Source organism: Sus scrofa, chromosome 15, assembly GCF_000003025.6.
Source record: "Sus scrofa isolate TJ Tabasco breed Duroc chromosome 15, Sscrofa11.1, whole genome shotgun sequence".
NCBI classification, from domain to species: domain Eukaryota; kingdom Metazoa; phylum Chordata; class Mammalia; order Artiodactyla; family Suidae; genus Sus; species Sus scrofa.
In genome coordinates, this window is record NC_010457.5 from 106,819,719 (window position 1) to 106,838,285 (window position 18,567).

Here is an 18,567-nt window from a genome sequence, read left to right on the forward strand (position 1 = left end):
TAAATATACAAATGTAAAATACATTTCAGAAAGATTTAAAACATTGTTTTGGTGCTATTATTCCTTTTTTGTGTGTGTGTGTGTGTGTCTTTTTTGCCTTTTCTAGAGCCGCTCCCAAGGCATATGGAGGAGCCCAGGCTAGAGGTTGAATCGGAGCTGTAGCCGCCGGCCTACGCCACAGCCACAGCAACACGGGATCTGAGCCACGTCTGCAGCCTACACCATAGCTCATGGCAACGCCAGATCCTTAACCCACTGAGCAAGGCCAGGGATCGAACCCGCAACCTCGTGGTTCCTATTCGGATTTGTTAACCACTGAGCCACGCATGACGGGAACTCTGGTGCTATTATTCTTTACAAATATTCCTTTTTTTTAAGAGAAATCAATTTAAGATTTATTTTGCCTAATGTTTAATTATGAGGTCATAACATCACCAAAGAGAACACCTGAGCTAACCCTGGCCAAAAAGGAAAACTGTCTGTGTAATTCCATCCCTTTTCTAAGATAAAAAGCTGAAAAGAATGAAGCTGTGAGGTACATTCTATTTTGGTGGATACTTTCTACATCAAGAAAAAGTCAGCGTTTCTTTACAATTCTGACATCACTACTGATGATCTAAAATTCCTCCACTACTTAGCCAAGGGGGCTGAAAGAGACTTAGAGTCAAGTTCTAGTGCTTGACATACACACATGATTACTTGTTTTATTGTTTTGTTTTGTTTTTTTTTGTTTTTTAATTTTTATTTTATTTTTTCTTATGTTTTTTTATTTTGTATTTTTACATTTTTTATTTTTTTATTACTCAGTGAATTTATAATATTTGTATAATGATCATCACTATCCAATTTCACAGGATTTCCACCCCATAACTCGAGCACATCCCCCCATCCCCCAAACTGTCTCCTCCAGAGACCGTAGGTTTTTCAGTGTCTGTGAGTTAGCATCTGTTCTGCAAAGAAGTTCAGTCTGTCCTTTTTTCAAATTCCACATTAGTGAAAGCATTTGATGTTGGTGTCTCATTGTATGGCTGACTTCACTTAGCATGATAGTTTCTGGGTCCATCCTTGTTGCTAAAAATGCTGGTATTTCGTTCATTTTAATGGCTGAGTGATATTCCATTGTGTATATGTACCACATCTCCTTGATCCACTGCTCTGTTGATGGACATTTAGGTTGTTTCCATGTCTTGGCTACTGGAAATAGTGCTGCAATGAGCACAGGAGTACTTGTGTCTTTTCGAGTCATGGTTTTCTCTGAATAGATGCCCAGGAGTGGGATTGCAGGATCAAATGGTAGTTCTGTTTTTAGCTTTCTGAGGCATCTCCATCCTGTTTTCCACAGGGGTTGCACCAATGTGCAATCCCACCAACAGTGTAACAGGGTTCCTTTTTCTCCACACCCTCTCCAGCACTTATTGTTTGTAGACTTTTCGATGATGGCCATTCTGGCTGGTGTGAGCGGATACCTCACGGTGGTTTTGATTAGCATTTCTCTAATAATGAGTGATCTTGAACATCTTTTCATGTGTTTTTTGGCCATCTGTGTGTCTTCTTTGGAGAACTGTCTGTTTAGATCTTCTGCCCATTTTTTGATGGGGTTGTTTGCTTTTTTGTTATGGAGCTGCAGAAGGTGTTTATAAATTTTGGAGATGAATCCCTTGTCAGTCGATTCAGTTACAAAGATTTTCTCCCATTCTGTGGATTGTCTTTTCGTTTTGTTTAGGGTTTCCTTTGCTGTGCAGAAACCTTGACGTTTGATTAGGTCCCATTTGTTTATTTTTGTTTTTATTGTCAGTAGTCTGAGAGGTGGATCTGAGAAGATGTTGCTGCGGTTTATGTCAGAGAGTGTTTGGCCTATGTTTTCCTCTAAGAGTTTTATAGTGTCTGGTCTTATATCTAGGTCTTTAATCCATTTGGGGTTTATTTTTGTGTATGGTGTGAGGGAGTGCTCTAATTTCATTCTTTTCCATGTGGCTGTCCCGTTTTCCCAGCACCACTTACTGAACAAGCTGTCCATTCTCCATTGTATATTCTTGCCTTCTTTGTCATAGATGAGTTGGCTGTAGGTGCGTGGGTTTAATTCTGGGCTTTCTATCCTGTTTCACTGATCTATATGTCTGTCTTTGTGCCAGTACCACACAGTCTTGATGACTGTTGCTTTGTAGTATAGTCTTATGTCCGGGAGCCTGATTCCTCCAGCTCCATTTTTCTTTTTCAGGATGTCTTTGGTTATTCTGGGTCTTTTGTGTTTCCAAACAAACTTTAAAATATTTTGTTCGAGTTCTGTGAAAAAATGTCCTTGGTAATTTGATAGGGATTGCATTGAATCTGTAGATTGCCTTGGGGAGTATGGTCATTTTGATCATATTGACTCTTCCAATCCACGAGCATGGTATGTCTTTCGACCTGTTTGTGTCATCTCTGATTTCTTTCATCAGTGTCGTATAGTTTTCAGAGTACAGGTCTTTTGTCTCTTTCAGTAGGTTTACTCCTAGGTATTTTATTCTTTTGGATGCGATGGGAAACGGGATTGCTTCCCTGATTTCTCTGCTCTCTGATCTCTCATTGTTAGTGTATAGAAATGCCGTCGATTTCTGTGTATTATTTTTGTATCCTGCGACTTTGCCAGATTCACGGATGAGCTCTAACAGTTTTCTGGTAGAGTCTTGAGGATTGTCTAGGTATAGGATCATCTGCAAATAGGGATAGTTTTACTTCTCCCTTTTCAATTTGGATTCCTTCTATCTCTTTTACTTCTCTGATTGCTATGGCTAGGACTTCCAAAACTATGTTGACGAGTAGTGGTGAGAGCAGACATCCTTGTCTTGTTCCTGATCTCAGCGGGAATTCTTTCAGCTTTTCACCATTGAGAATGATGTTTGCTGTGGGTTTGTCACATATGGCCTTTATTATGTTGAGGTAGGTTCCCTCTATGCCCTCTTTCTGAAGGGTTTTTATCAGAAATGGGTGTTGGATTTTGTCAGAGGCTTTTTCTGCATCTGTTGAGAGGATCATATGGTTTTTATTCTTCAGATTGTTAATGTGGTGTATCACACTGATGGGTTTGGGGATACTGAAGAACCGTTGCATCCCTGGGATAAATCCCACTTGATCGTGATGTACAATCCTTTTAAAGTATTGTTGGATTCGGTTTGCTAGTGTTTTGTTGAGGATTTTTGCATTGATGTTCATCAGTGAAACTGGCTTGTAGTTTTCTCTTTTTGTGGTATCTTTGGTTTTGGTATGAGGGAGGTGGTGGCCTCATAGAATGAGTTTGGGAGTGTCTCTTCCTCTGCAGTTTTTTGGAACAGTTTCAGAAGGATAGGTGTTAGTCTTCTCTAAATGTTTGATGGAATTCTCCTGTGAAGCCATCTGGCCCTGGAGTTTTGTTTGTTGGAAGTTTTTTAATCACAGTTTCAATTTCACTTCTTGTAACTGCCCCTTCGTCTTTTCCATTTCGTCTTGGTTTAGTCTTGGAAGATTGTACTTGTCTAAGAATTTGTCCATTTCTTCTAGGTTGTCCATTTCATTGGCGTATAGTTGCATATAGTAGTCTCTTATGATCCTTTGTATTTCTGTGATGTCCGTTGTTACTTCTCCTTTTTCATTTCTAATTTTATTGATTTGAGTCCTCTCTCTTTTTTTCTCGATAAGTCTGGCTAAGGGTTTGTCAATTTGGTTGATCTTTTCAAAGAACCATCTTTTCGTTGCATTGATCTTTTCTATGGTTTTCTTCGTTTCTATTTCATTGATTTCTGCTCTGATCTTTATGATTTCTTTCCTTCTACTAACTTTAGGTCCTGTCTGTTCTCTCTGGAGCTGCTTTAGATGTAAAGTTAGCTTGTTTCTTTGAACTTTTCCTTGTTTCCTGAGGTGGGCTTGTATTGCTACAGTCTTTCCCCTTAGAAGGGCTTTTGCTGCATCCCATAGGTTTTGGAGTGTCGTACCTTTGTTGTCATTTGGGTCTAGGTATTTTTAAATTTCCTCTTTGATTTCTTCACTGTTCCATTGGTTGTTTAGTGGCATGTTGTTCAGTCTCCACATGTTTGTGTTTGGGGCAGGTTTTCTCTTGTTGTTGATCTCCAGTCGTATAGCACTGTGGTCAGAAAAGATGCTTGATATGATTTCAAATCTCTTAAAGTTACCAAGGTTTGATTTGTAGCCCACAGTGTGATCCATCTTAGAGAATGTCCATGTGCATTTGAGAAGAATGTGTATTGTGCTGCTTTTGGATGGGATGTCCTATAAATATCTATTAAGTCCTTCTGGCCTAATGCTTCATTCAGGGCCTGTGTTTCCTTGCTGATTTTCGGTCTGGATGATCTGTCCATTGCTGTAAGTGAGGTGTTAAAGTCCCCCACTATGATTGTGTTATTGTCGATTTGTCCTTTTAAGGTTGTTAGCGGTTGCCTTACACATTGTGGTGAACCTGTGTTGGGTGTGTAGATATTTTAAGTTGTTCTGTCTTCTTGGATTGATCCTCTGATCATTAGGTAGTGACCTTCCTTGTCCCTTAAAATATTCTTCATCTTAAAGTCTATTTTGTCTGATAGGAGTATTGCTACTCCAGCTTTCTTTTGATTCCCGTCTGCATGAAATATTTTCTTCCATCCTCTCCCTTTCAGTTTGTATGTGTCCCTAGAAGTGAAGTGGGTCTCTTGAAGACAGCATATATAAGGGTCTTGTTTTGGTATCCATTCATCCAGTCTGTGTCTTTTGGTTGGGGCGTTTAGTCCATTCACATTTAAGGTAATTATTGATATGTATGTTCTTATTGCCATTTTATTAACTGCTTTGGACGTGTTTTTGTTGCTCTTTTTTCTTCCCTTCTTCTCTTGTTCTCTCCTCTTCTTGTTTGATGACTCTCGTTAGTGCTGTATTTGAGTGGATTTTTCTTATTTGTGTGTGTATCAATTGTAGATTTTTGGTTTGCAGTTATTCTGAAGTTTTGATATAAGAGTCTATGTATATAAGAGATTGTTTTAGGAGTTCCCGTCGTGGCGCAGTGGTTAACGAACCTGACTAGGTTCGGTCCCTGCCCTTGCTCAGTGGGTTAACGATCCGGCGTTGCCGTGAGCTGTGGTGTAGGTTGCAGACGCGGCTCGGATCTGGAGTTGCTGTGGCTCTGGCGTAGGCTGGCGGCTACAGCTCCGATTCGACCCCTAGCCTGGGAACCTCCCTATGTCGTGGGAGCAGCCCAAAGAAATAGCAAAAAGAGAAAAAAAAAGGGGGGGGATTGTTTTAAGTTGTTGGTCTCTTAATTGCTCGTGCATCTCCAGTGTCCTGCATTTGTACCCTCCTCCTCTCACGATTTCTGATTTTGCTGGCATACTTGTGCACGGATGATCTCGTATCTTTACCGTATATATACCTTTACTGGTGAGCCTTGTCATTTTTGAAATTTTTGTTTCCTGTTGCTGTCTTGTCTTTTCTGCCTAGAGAAGTTCCTTTAGGATTTGTCGTAAGGCTGGTTTAATGTTGCTGAATTCTCTTAGCTTTTGCTTATCTGTGAAGGTTTTGATTTCTCCTTCAAGTCTGAATGGGAGCCTTGCTGGGTAAAGTAATCTTGGTTGGAGCTTTTTTCCCTTCATCACATTAAGTATATCATGCCACTCCCTTCTGGCCTGCAGAGTTTCTGCTGAAAAATCTGCCGATAACCTTATTGGGGTTCCCTTGTATGTTACTTGTTTCTCTTCCCCAGCTGCTTTCAAGATTTTCTCATTGTCTTTAATTTTGGTCAGTTTGATTAATATGTGTCTCGGTGTATTCCTCCTTGGGTTTATTTTATATGGTAGTCATTGTGCTTCCTGGATTTGAGTGAGTGATTCCTTTCCCATGTTAGGGAAGTTTTTGGCTATTATCTCTTGGAATATTTTTTCTGTCCCCTTCTCCCTCTCTTCTCCTTCTGGCACCCCTATAGTACAGATGTTGGTGTGTTTCACATTGTCCCAGAATTCTCTGAGACTCTCTTCATTTGTTTTCAATCTTTTTTCTCTTTTCTATTCTGCATCCATAATTTCCACTAATCTGTCCTCCACCTTGCTTATCTGTTCTTCTGCCTCTTGTATTCTGCTGTTGGCTGCTTCTAGTGAATTTTTTATTTCAGTGGTTGTATTTTGCATCTCTTCTTGCTTAAGTTTTATATCTTGCATCTCTTTGGTCAGTGTTTCCTGTAAGTTATCCATCTTTGCCTCCAGTTTATTTCCAATGTTTTGCATCATCTTCCGCATCAACAGTCTAAAGTCTTTTTCCTGGAGGCTGAGAATCCCCTCATCACTTGGCTGTTTTTCTGAGTTTTTTTCTTTCTCCCTCCTCTGAGTTATAGTTCTCTGTCTTCATTTTTATAGGTTTTTGGTGTGGTGACCTTTTTATAGATAATAGGTTTGTAGCCTCTGTTACTTCTGGTGGCTGCTGCCCTTGTGGCTGAGGTTGGTGTGGAGGCTCTCTGTAGGCTTCTTGATGGGAGGGGCTGATGCCTGCCCACTGGTAGCTTGAGCTGAATCTGATCCCTCTGGTGGGTGTGGTTTTTGTCTGTGGATGGCATCAGAGGTGGGGCTGTGTACCTGGGGGTTCTTTAGGCAGCGTGTTTACTGAGGGGCGGGGCAACAATCCCACCAGGATTGTTGTTTCCCCGGGGCTTCTCAGCAGCTGACTGACGGGTGGGACCAGATTTTCCCAAAATGGCCATCTCCAGAGAAAGGCACTCTGCTGAATATTCCTGAGAGCTGTGTTTCCAATGTCCTTTCTCACAACAAGCCCCATTCACCTCTGTTTTCCCGGGAGGTCTTCCAAGTACTGCAATCAGGTTTGATCCAGTTTCCTATGGATAATTTGCTTTGCCCTTGGGCCCAGTGCATGTGAAATTCTGTGTGTACCTTTTAAGAATGGGGTCTCCAGTTCCGTGGAGCTCCTGTGCACCAGCCCCACTGGCCTTCAATGCTAGATGCTCCAGGGGCTCTTTCTCCCAGTGCCAGATCCCAACATGTGGGAGTTTGATGTGGGGCTCAGAACTGTCACTCCTGTAGGTGAGTCTGTGTAAACCAATTAGTTTCTAGTCTGTGGGGCTTTCTACCTGGGAGGTATGGGTTGTTTATGTCGTGTAATTGCCCCTCCTACCTCTCGATGTGGCCTCCTCTTTGTCTTCTGGAGTAGGATATCTTTTTTAAGGTGTCTGGTCCATTTGGTTGAAGATTGCTCAGCCTTTAGTTGTGAATTTTATTGTTTTTAGGAGAGAAGTTGAGCTCCATTCTTTCTATTCTGCCATCTTAATCCCATCTTCCTACAAATATTCCTTTTATGTTGTTTACTAAGAACCCTTAGTGTCTGTTCTTCTGTGTTAATACATGTGTTAGGGTTTTTAGAAGTAATATAGCTTTACTCTTTTTGATCATGCAAGTGTTTATGCCCAAGGTTAAAAAAAAAAAATAGGTCACATTAAAAATCTCTAAAAGAGCAGTTCCTATTGTGGTTCAGTGGAAATGAATCCCACTAATAACCATGAGGTTGCAGGTTCAGTCCTTGGCCTTGCTCAGTGGGTTAAGGATCCGGTGTTGCCTTGAGCTGTGGTGTAGGTCACAGCTGTGGGCTCAGATCCCTCCTTGCTGTGGTTGTGACTAGACCAGCAGCTGCATCTCCCATTCCATCCTAGCCTGGGAACTTCCACATGCCAAGGGTTACACCTAGAAAGCAAAAAAAAAAAAAAAAAAAAAAAATTACTAAACCACGCAAATTATATTCCCAACATTCAGAAAAAACTCACGTTAACATTTTAGGGCTTCCTTTCTCTAGGTTTTTTCTTTTTAGGGCCACACCCGTGGCATTTGGAAGTTCCTAGGCTAGGGATGGAATCAGAGCTACAGCTGCCAGCCTATACCACAGCCATAACAATGCCAGATCCAAGCTGCGTTTGTGACCTACACCACATTTCACGGCAATGCTGGATCCTTAACCCACTGAGCAAGGCCAGGTATCAAACCTACATTCTCACAGAGAACACATTGGATTCTTAACCTAGTGAACCACAACGGGAACTCCCCAGCTCTTTTTCAGTTAATTATTTTGTCGATAACTGTTCCATATTAGTAATGCATAGCAATACTACTTTCATTACTTAATAAAGGCCATATATGGATATGTTGTTTAATCAGTCTCATGTTTTTTTCTTTTTAATCATTGACTGTGTCAGTGAATATCCTTGTCTGTGTCTTCGTCCTGTTTGATTGTTTTTCTGAGGTAAATTTAGAGTTCTAAGTGTAATGGAACTTGCATCCAGACTAAAATAACCTTTGGAATGGGAATTTTTTTAATAATGCTTTTTATTTTTTCTATTATCTTTGATTTACAGTGTTCCGTCAGTTTTCTACTGTACAGCAAAATGACCCAGTCTTATACACACACACACACATATTTTTTTCTCACATTATCCTCCATCATGCTCCATTGCAAGTGAGTAGATATAGTGACCAGTGCTATACAGCAGGATCTCATTGCTTATCCATTCCAAATGCAATAGTTTGTGGAATGGGAAATTTTTTTAGCATAAACTATGCCTGATGAAGCCAGAGAATAGTGTTTCATAGTGTCAGACTCTGGTGTTCGTTGGTCATATGCTGAAGTAGTTCCAAAATTGCTATACTGAAGGATTTTAGAGATAGCTTTTATACATTTGAAATGTGTTCTCTTCACACTCTAGTTGCATGGCAGAGGATCTGGTAGAGAAGACAATAAGGATGGCTTCTCTCCCAAAGATGCCCTTTGATAATAGTCTGGGGTTAAAATTAATAGCTAAGGAAATTTAGATTTTTGAGTAAGTTTTAATTCCAATTTAACAATCTCATGACTTGGAAGCCAAGAGAGAATAAACTTTTTACAAATCGAAAAAATTTATATGTGTGGTTGTTTATATAGAGAGGTTGTTTGTATATAGGTGGTTTGTCATATGAGAAAAAATTACTCGTGTACCCAATGTGGACTTGTTTTGGTTATTAGTACAAAATAATAATAATGTAGGAATTTTCTGACATTTGTACTTGAAGATTAATAGGGGATATGGTTCAGTTTTTACATATTTACTTAATATTTGTCATGGAATGGCTTACCCAATTTAAAAAATGTGTATAAGCAGATAATCTATAGTAATTACTTTTATTTTCCTAAATCATCTGTATATAGTCTGTTAGTTCAGCTTTTTTCTCCTTTGGTTAAGTATCTGTCTAGGCATTTGACATCATTGATGCTGTTTAGACTTGCCATTTTCCTCATATTGTTCTTATCACTGTACTTTATTTTTTAATTAATTAATTAGGCTGCTTGCATGGCATATGGAAGTTTCTGGGCCAGGGCTTGAATCTAAGCCTCAGCTGCAACCTGTGCCACAGCTGTCCCACAGTAATGCTAAGGGGAATTCATGATGAAGAAAAACAGGATACTGCCCTAGATAAGATGTATAACAAAGGAATAATTTCAGTGAGCCCAGACTCTTGCATCTTCCCATATGTAGAAAAGCACTCAAATCATTAACTTTAGATGTCTTTTTTTTGTGATTAGCAGTAATCTTTTAATGTTTAACTCCTTTTTTTAAAGCAAAAACTCCTATTTATTTTGGTTCCTCCATTACCGTTTTAGAATAATTCTTTCAGAGCTATCTGAGAAGCTGTCTCCCAGGCTGTAGTTCTCAGTAAGGTCCCTGAATAAAACATAACTCAGCTTTTTGTTGTGTGTCTTTTTCAGTTAACACAATTTTGTAAGTAGATTACTGTGGAAATAAAAAAATAAAGAAAATAAATTATTAAAGAGTACTGCTGGTTCCTTGAGAATATCCATGAACTTTTGTTTGAAAACCAGTGATCTAGCATCACTCATAATTATTCTTAAATACATACCATCTGAAACATTAAAAATCCATGGCTTTTCTTTCAGTGATCTGCTTAGGCTATCCTAGTGTGAAAAATTTTGACAAATGTAAGCTAGAAGAATTGAGACTTTGTTACCTTCAACTATAGGATGTTCAGGTTAAGGTCTTAAAAATAATATTCAGTTTATGGTATAATTTGTAAATATAATTCTGATTTTATATAAATATGTAGTTTTAATGGCAGTATAATTTTTCTTTTTTATGGCTGCACCTGCATCATGTGGAAGTTCCTGGGCCAGGGATTGAACCTAAGCTTCCACTGCAGCTTCAGTAACACCAGATCTTTTAACCCACTGTGCCAGGCTGGGGATCGAACCCATACTTCTGCAGCAACCTGAGCCACTGCAATCAGATTCTTAACCCACTGCACCACAGTGGGAACTCCAGCTTAACATTATTTTGTTTGTCTCAGTGGTTGTAAAATTTAAAATAGATATGGCTGTCTTGAAAGTAGCTATTATGGAGTCCTAAAATATGTTTTTTTTTTTAATTTTAATTTTTTAAAGGACAATGTTAGGTTCATAGAAAAATTGAAAAGAAGAAATTTCAACATCCCCCACCAAAGTGGTACCTTTGTTTCAATTGATGAGCCTACATTGATGCATCATTATCGCCCAATGTCCATAGTTTACTTTAGGTTCACTCCTTTTTTTTTTTGCTTTTTAGGGCCACACCTGCAGCCAATGGAGGTTCCCAGGCTAGCGGTGGAATTAGAGCTACAGCTGCCGGCCTATGCCGCAGCCACAGCAATGCCAGATCTGAGCCGCATCTGCGACCTACACCACAGCTCATGGCAACGCCAGATCCTTAACCCACTGAGCGAGGCCAGGGCTCAAACCTGCACCCCATGGTTCCTGGTTGAATTCGTTTCCTCTGCACCATGGTGGAAAGTCCAATTCCAGGAGTTTTAAAACACATTTCCTCTGCACCATGATGGAGACTCCAATTCCAGTAGTTTTACAACACATTAAAAACCATTCTTGGAGTTCCCACTGTTGCACAATGGATCAGTGGTGTCTTGGGAGTGCTGGGACACAGGTTTGATTCCTGGCCTGGAACGGTGTGTTACAGATCTGGCATTGCCGCAGCTGAAGCTTAGATTGCAACTACGGCTCAGATCTGATCCCTGGCCCAGGAACTCCATATGCCATGGGGCTGTTGAAAAAGAGAACAAAAAAAATTCTGTTTTATTAGAATATGTGATGGTCACACATACTCTAAATAAAACATTTCAAAATGCAGCCTTTGCTCCCTGGTCAAACTACAGATTATAAGCAATCAAGAAGCATTCTTATTCTTCTGATATAATGATCAGAGATATGTGCTTTTTATGATTTTCAAGATTGAGGCTTATTTAGTAAATGTGGATGAACAATATATTTATACCCTTTTAAAGAAGAATTAGCTGTACTTTTCTCTGATATCTATGAAGGTTTCTTTATTTCAGCCATATTAACTAATATTCATAACTTTTAACTATTGCTGTTATGAAGATACATCAGGATTTTAATGGACTACCAGCGTTTTTTCCTTAAAGAGCAATTGGTCTAACAATTTTTTTTTTATAAAACTCAGAATGTTCCTCTGTCTTATTTTAATGCAGAAGAATAATGCACTAAACACCTACTTAATGGTAACTTACATAAATGATATGTCAGCCACAAATGGCATCTCCATTTAGATTTTCTTCATACATTTTACATCACAGTGTCTTTAATTTCCCATAGAGAAGTAGATATTCATGGAACCCCCCCAATATAGAAAGGCTTCTCCTGTCCTTGATGCAACAATGATTAGCCATGTGATTTTGCATACGCAGTAAGAATAAAGTCACAGCATGAAGTGATTTGAGAGTTGAGTTACATCAATAATATTTGCTTTTCAGGAAATCTCAAGTATTGTCTATGAAAGGATGGATTGAAAATAATATCTATCCAAACATCCATCCCCCTGATTTGATCCTTTGAAAGATACTAACAAATAAGTTTTTAAAATTATGGTTATTCTCTGTAATAAATACTCTAGAGTAATATCTAAAAAGTGTTATTGACTTACTGGTTTCTACTGTGAAGTCAAGGAAAGTTTTTTTTTTTTTTTTAAATTATTTATTTATTTATTTATTTATTTATTTATTTATATGTCTGTTCAGCTTTTCACTTGTTATGATGGAGAGGTGACTTCCAAGCTGCTTACATGCACAGCCGTAACCTGGAAGGTCTATAAAGTGTTTTTTTTAGAGTTATTCATCTTCAACCAAGTTTGGTTTCAATTCTTACTAAATTTAAATGTTAATAAGACTACTGAAGATTAGAATTTAAAAAATGAAAAGTTAATACAGTGATTCTTAACTCTTCAAATTAAAGCAACATTATTTGATTATTTAACTCCTTCTTGAAAAGAATTTTACTTGTCTTGGAAGAAATTATATTTAGCTTTGCTGATTCTGAGTCCTGTTCTTTGTGGGAGAGGGGAGAGTAAGACACAGTGGACTTCGAACACTTAATGACTGCTCCAAGAGGTAAATGACAGGTGTTAGATATAATGATTTACAGTTATAGAAAGTGGTTTTACGTTCATTATCTTATTTGATATTCACCATTGCTTAGAATATGACATGTTGAAATAATTAGAACTGACATTAAGATAAAAGGTTTCTGGTTCAGAGGCTTGAATATTTTCTACTGAACTGTTTTTTTCTGTAGAACTAAGGCAGGAAAATGGTGTTCAGCAGTTAGCATAGAATATGTAACTTTGCCATTGCTTTGATTAGTGATCTTGGAAATAATAATAATAATAATAATCAGTTAACCATGTTAACTGATCCTTAACACACTGATTGAGGCCAGGGGTGGAACCCACAACCTCATGGTTCCTAGTCTGATTTGTTTCCTCTGTGCCATGACAGGAGCTCCAGTTAACCACTTTTTATTGTGTGCTCTTTTTTTCATTTGGGTTATGTGGTAATTTATGTTCCATAGGGTTATAATACTTAAGATGCTTTGGAAGAAAGGGTCCTTTAATTATTTTTATTTTAATTTATCATTTATCAGAATTATTACCATTTTATTTTACTTGATTATTTTTGTTTATCATTATCATTATCTTGTCATTATTATTACTTTAATCAGAAATTACTTTATGGCCACATTTCATATGTTAGAGTGAAGGGAAAGGAGGAACTAATGTGTGTAGATTCAGCCACATAATGGTTTTTTTTGTTTTTTTGTTTTTTGTTTTTTGTTTTTTTGGCTTTTTGCTATTTCTTTGGGCCGCTCCTGCGGCATATGGAGGTTCCCAGGCCAGGGGTCCAATCGGAGCTGTAGCCGCCAGCCTACGCCAGAGCCACAGCAATTCGAGATCCGAGCCGCGTCTGCAACCTACACCACAGCTCACGGCAACGCCGGATCGTTAACCCACTGAGCAAGGGCAGGAATCGAACCTGCAACCTCATGGTTCCTAGTCAGATTCGTTAACCACTGCGCCACGACGGGAACTCCCACATAATGGCTTTGATGAATATTTTTGAAGATTAGATTGATAGAATGGGTTGTCTTTGAAGTAATGATTGTTTGTTTGTTTTCCTAGTCAGCAGATAAGCAGCGAGCACTAGAAGAAACCAAAGCCTACACCACCCAGTCCTTAGCAAGTGTTGCCTATCTTATCAATACATTGGCCAACAATGTGCTGCAGATGCTGGATATCCAGGCATCCCAACTTCGAAGGATGGAGTCTTCAATCAATCATATTTCACAAGTGAGACCACACTATTTTCCTGTTTTGCCTTTGAGGAACATGTAATAAACACAGGCAGTCTATAATGCTGACAGCGTTTTTTATGTGAGTTAACACACATATGATTTGGAAAATACTATCTCAGTAGTAGGTTGTTTTCAGTTCTGCCTTTTGGACTAGTGATTAATCTCTGTGATTTTGATATGGAACTAAACTTTAATGGTTTTATTAAAACTCACTTGTCAAGTTAAAATAATCAGGCTTGAGGTGAAAATTTGCCTGGTTTCTTCCAATTTTTACTAAATTTTATACTTCTTCATCTTTTTACAAATATAAATCTGATAGCCAGATGACTTGTTCACATGCTTTTTTCTTGGAGTTCCTGTCATGGCTCAGTGGTTAACAAATCTGACTAGGAACCATGACATATCTGGGGTCCCGAGTTGCTGTGGCTGTGGCGTAGGCTGGTGGCTACAGCTCCAATTAGACCCCTAGCCTGGGTACCTCCATATGTTGAGGGTGTGGCCCTGGATAAGACAAAAAAAATAAATAAATAAATAAGCACTTTTTTCTGTTATTTCAGTAATGGAAAGATTAATCTAAATGACCTTATAAAGTTATCTTTGTATAGAACTTGGAAAAAAATTGTTACACTTTTTTCGTCATAAATGTCATGATCATGAATATACTGAAAAAAAGAAGAAAAAATAGAAAAACAAACCTTTTCCCTCACTACTCAAACTTTTCCTGTTAATTTTTTGGTATGTTTCCTTTTAATGCTTTTTTCTTATAAATAATTTTTAAAATTTAGCTGGGATTATATTATATATGGAATTTGTGGGTTCTGCTCTTTTACTGTTACAACAAACATCTTTCTCTGATGTTTTAAGCTCTTCATAAACATTTTGAATGGTTACATAATGTTGCATATGTTGTCATAATTTTCATAACCAGTCCTCTATTTGGGGGCCACTGAAAATATTGCTGCAATGAAAAATCAGTTTATAATTGCCAAATACATTTTTTAAAGCCATTAAAAAAGATTTTGATCTGCCTTCTTTTCCTTGACATGATCTTTGGAGCTTTTCTATTTTAGCACTGTTTCTTTGAGTACTTTAGTGGTATTCAATACTCTCTTTAGAACTTAATGATTAGAACTCTTCTGGAGTAAAAAGAGTATTAAAATGTGCATATTATCTTCGTGTATCTTAAAAGTTCAGGACTTCTGAAATTTACTGATCTATTTTTCAAAATATGAAGTTTAATTTGTGTAATTAAATAGAGTCGGCATAATTGAATCACTTATGTAAGGGCTACGTATGTTTCTGTTAAATCCATCAGACCATTCAGAGGGATTTCTTATTATTTAGTACTATTTAATCTTAAATCTGAATTTGCCACTATAAGAGTTTCTTCACCTCACATATAAACTTTTGTATACGACATGTACTTTATTGCTTGTTGTACTGCTGTGTGTCTTCAACTAAAAGTATGGGTGAGTTTTCATGAATGAGAGGTAGATTTTTATTCTGAAAGGATGTCCTCAAGGAAATAGTCAGTAGCATTTTCAGTGATGAAATAGATGAACTTGGTTTTCTGTAGAAGGGATGTTGACAAATTGCTAATCTGATAGAGAATTTTGAGGTTTATACTTGAGTTTTAAAATTTCTCCATGTTTGAGGTTTTGGCAAATAATCCAAAGAAATTAAGAGGAAAAGGATAAATGCAGAAGAGGAAATGATATATTAGAGTTCCTAAAAAAGGAAGGACAACTTTTTATTAGTTTGTAAGAGGAAGTAGAAGAGATTTGTGTGGGTAGATGGTAATAGTAAGAAATTGACAGTGAAAGAGATCATCTCTGTTCTGATTAGAACTCTAGTCCTTTGGTAGAGAAATGTAGCAACCTTAAGGAGGAAAGTGATTAAGATTACTTCAAGTTGTCCAGAATTTGTTGAACCTTCTTCATTTGAAGTTGAGTGTCTAGAGGGCAGTACTTTGAAAGGCAAGGGATCTGAAACTCTACAGCAGCTGTTATGTTTATATGAAATGTGTATTAGATGAGGAATTGAGTAGAAGAAATGGGCTGATGAAGGCTATATTTAAGAAATCAGTATAAATTTATTTTTTTAATTTTTTAATTTTTTGTCTTTTTAGGGCTGCACCTGGGGTATATGGAGGTTCCCAGGCTAGGGGTCAAATCGGAGCTGTAGCTGCTGGCCTACACCACAGCCACAGCAATGCCAGATCCAAGCTGTGTCTGTGACCTATACCACAGCTCATGGCAAAACCGGATCCTTAACCCACTGAGTGAGGCCAGGGATCGAACTTGTGTCCTCATGGATACTAGTCAGATTAATTTCTGCTGAATCACAATGGGAACTCCCCGAATTTTTAAAGAATTTACATATTTTTTAGCATTTGCCTTAAGGATTGAAATTTTTTTAAGTTGCGTTTAATGTATAAGTAAAGTCCTTTGTTTTAAATGTCGATTGAATATCAAATTGATTTGATACTCTTTAGAATGACATATTATTATTGTATAGTAGAAGAGAAAATGTTTTCTGTTTATAAAGCAGATACTTAGTAAATAAAGGATTGGCAAACTTTTTTGTAAAGGGCTAGATAGTCAATATTTCAGGCTTTGTGGTCCATATATGATTTGTCTCATTCTTTGTTCTGGATGTTTTTTTAATCAACTATTTAAAAATGTAAAAGGCATTCTTAGCATTCTTAGCTGTGGGCATTTATAAAAGCAGGCCATGGACCAGTTTTGTTATGTGGTCCAATCTCTTGCTCTAAAATACTGGTTTTCAAATGTTTGGTACTTAAAATTTTATTATTATTATGCTTTATTAGAAACATTCTTTTAGAGCAAGTCAGAAAGTTCTTAAGATATATATTTTTTTTGCTTTTTTAGGGCTGCACCCACGGTATTTGGAGGTTCCCAGGGTAGGGGTCCAGGCAGAGCTACAGTGGCCAGCTTTCACCACAGCCACAGCAACATCAGATCCAGGCTGCGTCTGCGACCGACACCATAGCTCATGGCAACGCCAGATCCTGAGCGAGGCCAGGGATTGAACCTGCAACTTCATGGTTCCTAGTTGGATTCATATCTGCTGTGCCACAACAGGAGCTCCCTTAAGATATCTTGAGACGAATTTTTTCCCCCATTTTGGGCAAAAATGCTAGGTTGGGAGAATTTGGAAGGAAGATGGGGTTGAAGAAGCAAAGAAATGGAGGTTCAGTCAGGTCAAAGATGAGATCACATGTACACTGGAATGATGGATGTCAGGGGTTGTTGTAAGGGTTTTCTGGTACAGTGGTTCAGGACTGGGAGATGCTAGATATCTGAGCATTCAATTTCTTTTCCTAATCAGTATCTTTTTTCCTATCTCCATGGTAAGAACCTTTTTACTTTTCAGCCTCCTACAGTTCTAGCTCTTTTCTCCCTTTTAGTAGAGGTGAATGCTGAGGTTTGGGAAGGGGCTGGCAGAGAATCTAGATTATACTTTCTGCCCTTCTGATTTGTGTGATATTTGGCTTATTCGAACTTCAGTTTTCTCACCTGTGAAATGATAGGAGATGATTAATGAGCTGTTTTCCATTTTGAACGTTTTATTCTCATTTGTGAGATTCTCACAAATGGACTTGATTTTTACTTTGCTTTTTTTCTTCCTTCTGTTCTGATAGCTTTGCTATTTACCTCAGTTTGTGCCCCACTGAGGTCTATCCTCTATCACTCTGATGTAACTGAACTATATCCAAATTACTTTCATTTTGATTTTGAGGATGGAAATGCTATTGACTCTACCAAATAGAATCAGGAGGAAATAGTTCAACAAAACAAAGTAATAACCCATTTTCTCAATGTCAAATGTTTTGAAAAACAAGATAGAATTGATTATGAATATTTAGTATCAGTTTTTTGGTACTAAAAAGACAGTATGGTATTAGATAGTGTACTAATTTATACCACACTCACCATATCTATAAGGCAGTGTTAGGATAGGTTCTTGATGTGGATTACTTGAGGTGTTTTTTTTTTGTTTTGTTTTGCTGTGCCTGAGGTATACAAAAATTCCTTGGTCAAGGATTCAACCCACACCACAGCTATATCCAGAGCTACAGCAGTGACAACACTGGGTTGTTAACCTGCTGAGCCACAAGGGAACTCCTCTTAGGAATTCTAAGGATGTTAAAGAAATTTCACCTCTAGCTTTGTTTCTATTGTCCTATCATTTCTTAGGAAACATATTATTTAAAAAGTTAAATGAAAGTTTTAATCTTCAAACTGAGAGTAGAAGTTAAATTAACGTTAAATATTTTTAAAGAATATGTAATTGTCAGCACAAAAATTTAATTTTACTGAATACTTGTATAAGCAAGTACATATAGTTACTTTTAAGTCAGTATAGCATTATGTATAAAGATGACTGCTATTTACTATGTTTATGATTTTGTGTCCATTTTTGGTAAGTTTTAAAAAAGGTTATAGAACATTATTCAAACTAAAATTCTTAGCAACTTGTAAAGTAAAATTCTTCTCTGAACTACTAAAAACAGTCAGTGCTGTCTGTATTCAGTTCATCATGGCTTAGAAGATCAAGAGAGGTAAAACGGCCACATAAAGAACTTAAAAAGTTCTGAAGAGCTGACTAGAACTTATAGGGCTATGTGGGTGTTGAAATAGTTAGCAGATAGCTGTAGAAAGGATGACTGTAAATTAACATAGGAATGGAAGTAATTCTTCCTAAGGGTCAAGTACCACTAAAAGGTAGTAGAATGTTCAAACCCTAGGAACCCTCACCATGTAAGGTAATTTCTTGTGTAAAAAACTATGTATTTAGGAGTTCCCATCATGGCATAGAAGAAATGAATCCAACTAGAAACTATGAGTTTGCAGGTTCGATCCCTGGCCTTGC

At 37.7% G+C, this 18,567-nt stretch overlaps 1 protein-coding gene across 18 annotated transcripts in view; it reads left to right on the forward strand.

Annotated features, from left to right (window-relative positions):
- ABI2 (abl interactor 2) overlaps positions 1-18,567 on the forward strand; it is a 127,263-nt gene that overhangs the window by 43,092 nt on the left and 65,604 nt on the right. For all 18 annotated transcript variants that reach the window (XM_021075327.1, XM_021075337.1, XM_021075328.1 and 15 more), the window contains exon 2: positions 13,499-13,666. In XM_021075327.1, the coding sequence (XP_020930986.1) occupies positions 13,499-13,666 (168 nt within the window). The remainder of the gene's footprint in view (positions 1-13,498; positions 13,667-18,567) is intronic.